This window comes from Fulmarus glacialis, unplaced genomic scaffold (genome assembly GCF_000690835.1).
Source record: "Fulmarus glacialis isolate BGI_N327 unplaced genomic scaffold, ASM69083v1 scaffold40762, whole genome shotgun sequence".
Classification (NCBI taxonomy): Eukaryota; Metazoa; Chordata; class Aves; order Procellariiformes; family Procellariidae; genus Fulmarus; species Fulmarus glacialis.
The window spans coordinates 3,751-12,513 of record NW_009197920.1 but is presented as its reverse complement, the minus strand read 5'-3'; the positions used below and the strand labels follow the sequence as shown (position 1 = coordinate 12,513).

At 39.0% G+C, this 8,763-nt stretch overlaps 1 protein-coding gene across 1 annotated transcript; it reads right to left on the bottom strand.

The window, feature by feature from the left end:
* Positions 1-2,451: 2,451 nt before the first annotated feature.
* Positions 2,452-8,442, bottom strand: EIF3J (eukaryotic translation initiation factor 3, subunit J). The gene is made up of 8 exons (XM_009572726.1): positions 8,379-8,442; positions 8,077-8,162; positions 7,439-7,496; positions 7,088-7,179; positions 6,483-6,597; positions 5,255-5,413; positions 4,142-4,215; positions 2,452-2,674 (listed from the first exon to the last, which is right to left on the bottom strand). Exons 1-8 carry the CDS (start codon positions 8,440-8,442, stop codon positions 2,546-2,548), a joined length of 777 nt encoding a protein of 258 aa, XP_009571021.1. The 3' UTR covers positions 2,452-2,545.
* Between the last annotated feature and the right edge of the window lie 321 nt (positions 8,443-8,763).

Here is an 8,763-nt window from a genome sequence, read left to right as displayed (position 1 = left end):
GAACCACTGCAATCCAGCAGTCCTTTAAATTAGGGGTGTGGATGATTGATCACCGTAAGAATTGGATCTAAACCGACAGAAGGCTGAAATAGAACGTGCAGAATATCCAGTACGTTGACAATGACATAAGCAAGAGAAGGTTTTAGATCCACGCTAGGATAATCCATTCCTTGATTCCTGTCTGATTAGCCTGGTTTTGTTTTCTGGCTTAGTGATGAAGTGAAATAGCCTTGTACAACTCTAAACAGCATATACTTAATTTGCCACTGTCTTGGAGTAAAAGAAGTAATCAAGCACAAATATATTCTTAACAGTTATTAAATTTTAACTCCTTTCCATGCTTAGACAGCCCTACTGGGCAGACAGTTGGTATGACTCCCTGTCAGGAGCTAGCAACCCGAGTATTCTGGCACTTAGCTGTTTTGGCAAGTTTACAAGATCAGGTCTGATTTAACTGGGGAGGGGATAAGACTTGGACACTGCTTCAGGCAGAAACCCAGTTTTAGCTTGGATTCTGTATGCTCCCCAAAATAAATGCAGCCTGCAGAGCTTCCAACTAATCCAGCAAGTTACCTCCTGTCAAAAAAAAAGGGGTGTGGGGAGGGCTGAGAGCTGACTACAGCATACAGACAGCTTTTAAGTAAAATTAAGCAATGATATCATACGATCGCTAAACATTGTCCTAGCAAAAATACAACTGCCATAGCAGCCCAGTTAATTAGCAAAGAGATGCTAACTTGAATTTACAGCTTACAATCCTTTTTGTTGCTGAACATTTTCATGCATGTGCAACCACTGCATATGACAAATATGTCCACACACAGTATTTATCTCAAATCTGCAAGAGCAGCACTAGAAGTTGTACACAGCTATACATACTACAAGTCACAGCTCCTTTGCTAAATGAAACATTTTATGTAGGGAGGATTATGCCTGAGCAGAACACTACTTAAAATTTCAGTTCTAGTCAGTCTCATAAGACCAAATTAGACTGAGTTGGCTGTGATTAGTCTAAGTTAAATAATGGCTAGCAATCTTTTAACTTGAACTTTAAAGTTCCTGGCATGAAAGGAGAACCTCGAGCTGTCCTTCTTAGAATTACCATCCCTGATCCTTTAAAAATTTGGGACTGCTAACAACAGGAAGGATCTGGAAGAATGCCTGCCTTGTGGAAGCACACATGTAGCTCATCCATATTAGGAACAAACACCCGAGTAAACCGCAAGTTGTAAATGCGGGGCTGCTTCTGGTAACAGCAGCTGCCAGTTAGAATAAAATAACTGCTTACACTGACAAGGGCCACCCTAACATATTCCTAAGGTAAGTACAAGCCACTGAGCTCAGCAGTTCCAGCAATAGAAAAGATTAAGTTTGTCATGGAAATGGTTGGATTACAGCAGTCCTAGAAGTATTTTGTTTACCATCAGCATCTCTAAGAGTCTTATCATAAGAAACAGCAATTTTACAAGAATGAAATCTTGCTCCTCTAACACCAGTTAAGCTGCAAGTCAGAGCTGCAAGTCAGAGCAAAGGCTAGACCTAGTACCACATGCCCAGCACACATCTGTTTTGCAACTCTACCACTTCAAGTATTTTTACTGTAAGATACTGGTCCAAAGACAGCTGTAGTGAAGTCCTCAATAGTGATTTTTATTAAATTAGTTGCTTTATAAAACATTGCAGATGTCATAATTGTTAACATAACAATTTGCCCAACTGTAGTAACTGTTGCAGTTTGCTAAGCAAGTTTTTTTTTTAAATGAAAGAAAATGGCTGAGTCGTGAAAGGTCTACCACAACCCATGAGAGACCAAAAGAAGTCTTGTTTTTTTACACTTGAACCAGGCAATTAACTGTTAAAGAATACCCAACCCATACAGCTGCATTAGTAGAAATTTAGATGAATGGAAACTAAACTTCATACTTGAGACACAAGTTGTTTTTTTTTCAAATAAGCAACTCTTTCCTTGTCCTGACCCACCCAGTGTTCTGTTTAGATGTCAAGCTTTGAAGTAGCAGGTATCTCAAGTGATGCATTTCAGGTGCAGTATCCTCACTCTGAAGTTAGCAGTTCCCCTTCACAACAGGCTGAAAACCTCAAGCTCTAACTTAAGACAAAGCAATTGTAATACTAAGTGCACACCATGCCCTTGCTGCAAACTGCTTTTGTTCATCAAACAAGTCATTCAAGGAGGTACAGTTAAGGCCATGTCACTGAACTGTGCTGGTAATAATACTTTGCCGTGTTGAAATTCATTTCCAATTTAGTGGCTGTTACTATAAAACCAAATAGCAACAGTTACCATTATCAGAATTTTGGGTTTTGTAACTGCAATTTACCTAGCTTTTAAGTGTCTTCGTTCTAATCCCCGACCACAGAACAGGAAGCCCAGTGCTTTAGCACTGACCCCTCAAGAGTTAAACCACCAGCACAGAGATACTGCAATTTTGATTGTAGCATTTGGCAGAATTTAAAGGAAGAAAAGTTGTGCTACATGTTTAAGGGATTATGGGCAACAGAAAGACAACAGAAGGGGAGATAAATGTCACATGAAGTCTTCGAAGTCTTGTACGTATTCTCCATCATATCCTCCATAATCAGCCAGGTCATCTTTCATAGTAGCCTTTAAACCACCTCCAGGCACAACACCTTTTTTCTTCTTTTTGGCTTTATTCTGCTTAAATAGGAAGAGCATGTTCAAAATCCACAGTAATTTGTCATTACTCTAATTAGAGTAATGCCACATGTCTTCAGGTATGAACGTTCGCATACCCATGGGTGAATGCACTGTTGCCAATGATTTCTACCCCCACATTTCATCCCAGAACACAATCCAGTCATAGCACAGCTATGACATTTTCAGGTGTCCTACAGCTCCCTGCATCGCATACTTGCCCATGTTTTGTCTTTCATCCTGTTTTACCTAGACTCTGAACAAGTAGAATAATTAAGTAAATGCAGAGTCTAGTGTTTAGTTTTGTGAAATTACCAACTTAATTAAGGAATTTAATGTTGCTTTTATCACCATAGTGGCTGAATGTCTTCCTTGCAAAAAAAAGAGTTCTAAACAAACTCTACAGAACAGTTCATAGTAAAGCTCTTCCTTACTGGCTTGGTGTACTTGTAGCTTTCAGTGGTTGCCCAAACTAATTTACATGAAAAGCCAGGAGAGAAGAGTATAAAAATAGGAAGTATACATACTTTTTCTTTTTAAACTTGTTTGGTTCAACAAGTCACAGGCTTCTCTCCAAAGCGCAGTTCATATTAAAGAAAAAGTTTATCACACTTTTGCTGAATTCCAGACTTAATGCATTAACACTGTACATGAAGTTTGGTTTGCATTAAGGTGCTTCACTCATGCCTGGAGAGTTAGAACTGGCATCACAGAAGAACACCTGCCACTGGAACAGTTTGTGTCTAAAAGGTTTCCCGTTTTACATCTACAAGTTACTACTTACATTGACAACGCTCTGCCTTTTGTCTCCTACCAATCCTCCAATTTGAAAACATACCAAGAGTTGCACTTGCTAGTCATATTGTCTGCTTAATTTTGTTGCTATCTAACAATTCAATTACTCACTGAACTCCAACCTACCTAGAGTTTTAACATAGATGTGTGCTATAAAACACAATGTTTTGCATCACATAAGCATCAGTTAAGCTATTACATCACTTTTTAAAACTTACTCTTCCTTGCCTATGCGGTTATTGCTTCTTTAGTTTGCATGACACTGTAAAAATCCCAGTTATCTGCTATTTAAAATCCTAAACTTTGGCAAAGATTTAAGTTACTTCCATAGACTGGTATTATATTGACATTTAACTCTAAATGAGGCTGGCTTCTGTCTTCAGGATATGGGTGTAAGCCATTTTAACCCCAAGACAGCATAAAACATAACAAGGTTAGCACATAGGTAACATTTATGTAAATTAATCGAGGTTTTGCCTGTGATCTCTAGATTCAATCAACTCACAGAGTGAAGAGGATTTAATGCTAAACCAGTACCCAAGGTTATCACTTAATCTGCTACTACCTCTAAAAAAATCAGCAGTACAAGTCAGTGTGAGACCTATTCCCTTTTTCCAGATTAGCACCTTTAGCGAGTATTGTTATTGCTGCAGAAACATGTGGAAGTCTTACCTTTTCTTGTTTTTGTTTTTCACTGCATAGTACTGTCAAAGTATTTGTGATCTTTTTCAAATCATCAATTTCCACTACATCAGGGGGAAGGGAAAAAAAAAAGATTCCTCATTAATATTTTTCTTAGAAGGCAGTTAAATAATCTAACATCAACATTCTCTAAAAACTAGAAATAAGCATTAGTAGTAAGTACAGGCAATTACTTGATTTAAATGAGCAAAATACAGACTGGGTAATTCTGGTCCTTACAATCACAACTCCTATTTCAGATAGTCCCTAGTAAGCAGCTTGAATGTTGTAGAAGGTAAAACTTGCAAATTAGGAGTTAGTGAACACAAAAGTCTTAATGAGGAGGCATTTGAACAGTAAAACATGGATACAGTAAAATGCAGTAAAACATATCAAAAGGAGCAGTGGATTAATAATAAATAATTAGCAATAAATGGTCCAAGAGGTTGTGAGCCCTTCACTTTAGAAGATCTGGAATCCATTTGAAATTTAAGTTACCAGCTCCGGTCAGCCAGTGATCACTGTATTTTTACAGCACTAAATAGTATCAAGTTACAACTTCACTGAAGGACAACATGTGTACAGTACAGGAAAAGATCTCAAGCAATGAATTCACCAAGTACTCCAGCCGACCAGAGCAACAGAAAAAAATGAGTTTACGTTAGTTTTATCTCTGTATAGTTACATGTTGAATTCCAGAACAATTTATTTTGCAGTCCCAGAATTACATGAACTCAATTTTATAATAGTTTCCTTCCAAATGAGTTACTCAAGTTATCTGGCTCAGAGAATTTTTTCTATTATTATTTTAGAAATGGCTTCAAGAAAAACATGCAAGATTTAGATCAGCATAAAAATTCACACTTTTTAAAATGACTGTCTTTAACTGACGTGCAATGTAACCCTTGTGCAAGCACACAATCTGTAATACAGTTTGTGGGAATGGAATCAGATACTAGTCAGTGAAACAGATTAGTACTTCATGTAGTATAAACTACATAGATCAATCTCGATTTAACATTTAATATAACAGCATGTTTTCAACTTCAACTCCATTGCGATTTTGGTAGCAGTGTATTCTAGGATGTCTTTCACTTAACTTACATGAAATACATACGTCTCGAACTAATGCTTCCAAAAAACTGGCGTAATGTAATGATTTTTCATACTGTGTAATTTTCTCTTTTAGTAGTTTGCCAAATTCCGTAAAGTCATCTTTTGAAGAGGGATTCATGGCATCTAATCCACATGTGTTATTTACACCTGCATGGAAAGACAGAGGTATTACAGAAAACGTTAGCTGTGATCCCTAAAAGATGACTCCAGAGGAAACAAGTGACCTTGTTCACATTCAGTTCCTCACCTCCACCAAAGCTTCACAAAACCACAGCTGAGGTTTGCTTACTCACTTCCCACTGGCTTCTGCCCCACAGAAGCTAACAGCCTGAGTTACTAGCCTGTATGGAGAGAGATTTTGCTGCAAAGCTTAGTAATTTGAACCAGCTATTTCTATTCTCTGGAGCAACATGCACTACATGAAGCCCCTTTCCCCTTAAATAAGGAATTCCTGTCTTGAGCTCCTAAGTGCAAAATTTAGTTGGTTCTTTGCAACTGTATTCAACGTATCCCCCGCAAGGCACTGTACTCTTTCAGAAGACTCGCAGAGCAGAATTTTCACTGAGTAATAAGCTGTATAATTCACTATAATCAAGGAAACACGCTTTCATGTTTGAAGAATGCTGCTATGAATCAGTATCTTTGCTAGTTCTGTCAAAGCACAAAACCAGAATGATCTGCTTTAAGTCTACTTCATCTGTGCCGGGAAACAAGCTCATTCCCCTGACTTAACTGGCTTTTTCAGCATCTAGCTTATTCCACAGCCTGAAGTACAGCGTGCATGAATTATGCTGTGCCACGCTCGTCCAAAGCCTCATTAAATCCTCATCGTAAAGCACCTCAGAACATTAAGAGACAGCACTTTTTCCTTTTTTTTTTTTCTTTTTACACACTCATCTTTTTACCAGAAGTACCAATATGTTGGAAAATTAGTCAACCATCCTTTTCCTATAACCTCCTACCATGACACGTTAAGAAAAAGCACCTTCTAGTCTAAAGATGTTTTTGTGCTTCTTGCAATTAGTCCTTACTCCCAGGACACGCCTCCAGTAGTTTGAATTTAAACCCCTCTTTATTCTCAGTAACACAACCTGCATGCGACAGTCAAATCCTGCTCAGTTCTTTTTGCACATAACACAGTTTTATTTAGAGAATACAGTGCTTTTGTGATGCTACAGTTACATCGACTTGCTTGACCCGGGCACAGCACACTTACCAAATGTTTCTTTTGCTAACTCAAGGTCTGACTCCTCTTGTAATTTCTTTAGTCGTAGTTTGTCTGCTAACTGTTCTTCTGGTGTAAGTTCTTTTTCTTCCTCTGGTGCCTCTAACTGAATTAAAAGATGTACATAGGGAGAACGTTGTATTTCTTACCCTTGAGCAGAGCTAGTACAAGAAATCGTGTTTTTTCCAGTGCCACTTGAATAGCTTACTTCTGCCTGAAGTCAATATACCTCAAGCATGTACAGACCTGAAAACCACCCCAATACAGTGCCAATAACAATGCCACCTTGTTTAATAAATTGTTCATTTTACAAGAAGTAGGAAGAAACACCTTAGTTCCAAGTTTCACAACTCCATGTTTTATCATGAGGTGCATACAAAAGAAACAGCAATAAGCATTATTTCAATAACTTGGTTAAATTACAGAGAAATTAAAGCTAACAGCCCCCAGTTTTAAGTAAGTACAAGACTTAAGTTTGTTTTATCAGAATAGTCAAGATCTTTACAGATCTTGTTCAACCTCAAAAAAAAACCAAACCAAAACCAACCACACCTGCCCTCTAAATTTTACGAGACCCGGAAGAAAAAAGGAGTTACCCTTTTTTTAAGCTCCTCTTGCTTTTTCTTCTGTAGCTTTTCTTTTTCTTTTATTTTTTCTGCTATTTTCTTTTTTTCTGAAACTTTTGGTTCTGTAAAACATTGAACAATACAGCTCTCAAGAGGTCTACTGATTTTTTTTTCCAGCGACTACAGAACCACTAATCAAAGAGAAAGCGACAGAGCTCAATTACTGGAATCTGAACACAGAGAGAGTTAAAAGACATGCTTTGTCAAAAACAAAACCGACCCTATTTGGAAAGTGGTTTTGATTCTTCAGATACACTCAAGGCAAAACCAGTGTCTGTTCTGATGCTGCATACAGAGCTATGTATTCCTTTTAAGTCTTACCTTGTTTTATCTCTGTCTCCTTTACTTCCTCCTCTTCCTCCTCATCATCCCAGTTATCCTACAAAATAAGTTTTAATTAAGATTCTTTTACAGATACTTCCTACTTGTTTAGGTAACAAATACAAAGAACAGTAGCTTACATATAACCTCTTTAAATGCTCACATATCCATTAATCTTACATATAGGAGTGAGGAAGTGGGGAGGAAATCATGTACAAGGGCACTCTTTTGGGAGTTGACCAAGATGTTTCAGGACGAGTTCTTACCGTGAAAAAACCAGCTTTTATTCAAAGACTCAGAAAGCTCATGTAGATATAGTTACAAAAGCAAGATCATGAACAGTCAAATCAACACCCACAGTAAAACATGAGTTTATTATAATTCCCTGTATTACACATTACAAGATGCTGGAATGTCATCAGATGGATGCATGCAGTACAGCCACCGCTGGAAACAGACAACTCAGCTGGAACCATTTTAAACCAGAGCACGCTGTCACCACCACCAAAAGTGGTGATATTCTTTCCGAGATACCCACTCCCCACAGCTGACCGACACCAGCGTGCCCCTCTCCCCTGTGCAGGGAGAAGCATTCAAGTGGCTGCACGTGGAACTGCGACACACGGGTGAACACTAACCCGGACCTGCTGCCAACACAACGCGCAGCAGACAAGGCGGGAGCAGGGAAAGCCGCAGTAAGCAGGGGAGAATGCAGGGGGGCCAGCTTTAGGCAGGAATACCAACTTTTAACAGTCACAAAACCATGTTTTTGGACCATTTTTTGACCAACAACTACTGCTTTTTAAATAAGCGAAGGAGCTATCAAAAGACTCTTCCCACAAAGAAATCACTTAAATGTTCTCCAACAGCCATCACGTTCTCCAGTGTATTTTCAAACAACTCAGCTGTGGTGTTTGCAGTAACTGCCTCCAGTTTTCACCTTCAGCACGTTCAGGATTCATGGTGGTCCTCACCACCGCGCTGCACGCCTCGCCGTCAGCCATCGCTCACAGCCCTCCTTCCTTTCAGAGCCACCGTCTCCTGCTCCGCACGGCCACCGTCCTGTACCCCGGTGGATGATCCCTGGTTCAAAACACTACATACGGTTCAACCGAATACTGAGGAAGCATCGTTTTCTACAGAACTGACCTGCTGATGTCATCTGCAGAGTTTGCCAGGCGAAATTCTGCAGTTTCTTCCAGACAGTTATCTGGGTAAGGGTTATGGGGATATATATTCTTGTCCTAAAGCCACTGCAAATTCAAGCGGATGGCCTCTGCATGGAAATCAATGCTCTAAAATTGAGCTGAAGTTACATCACATGG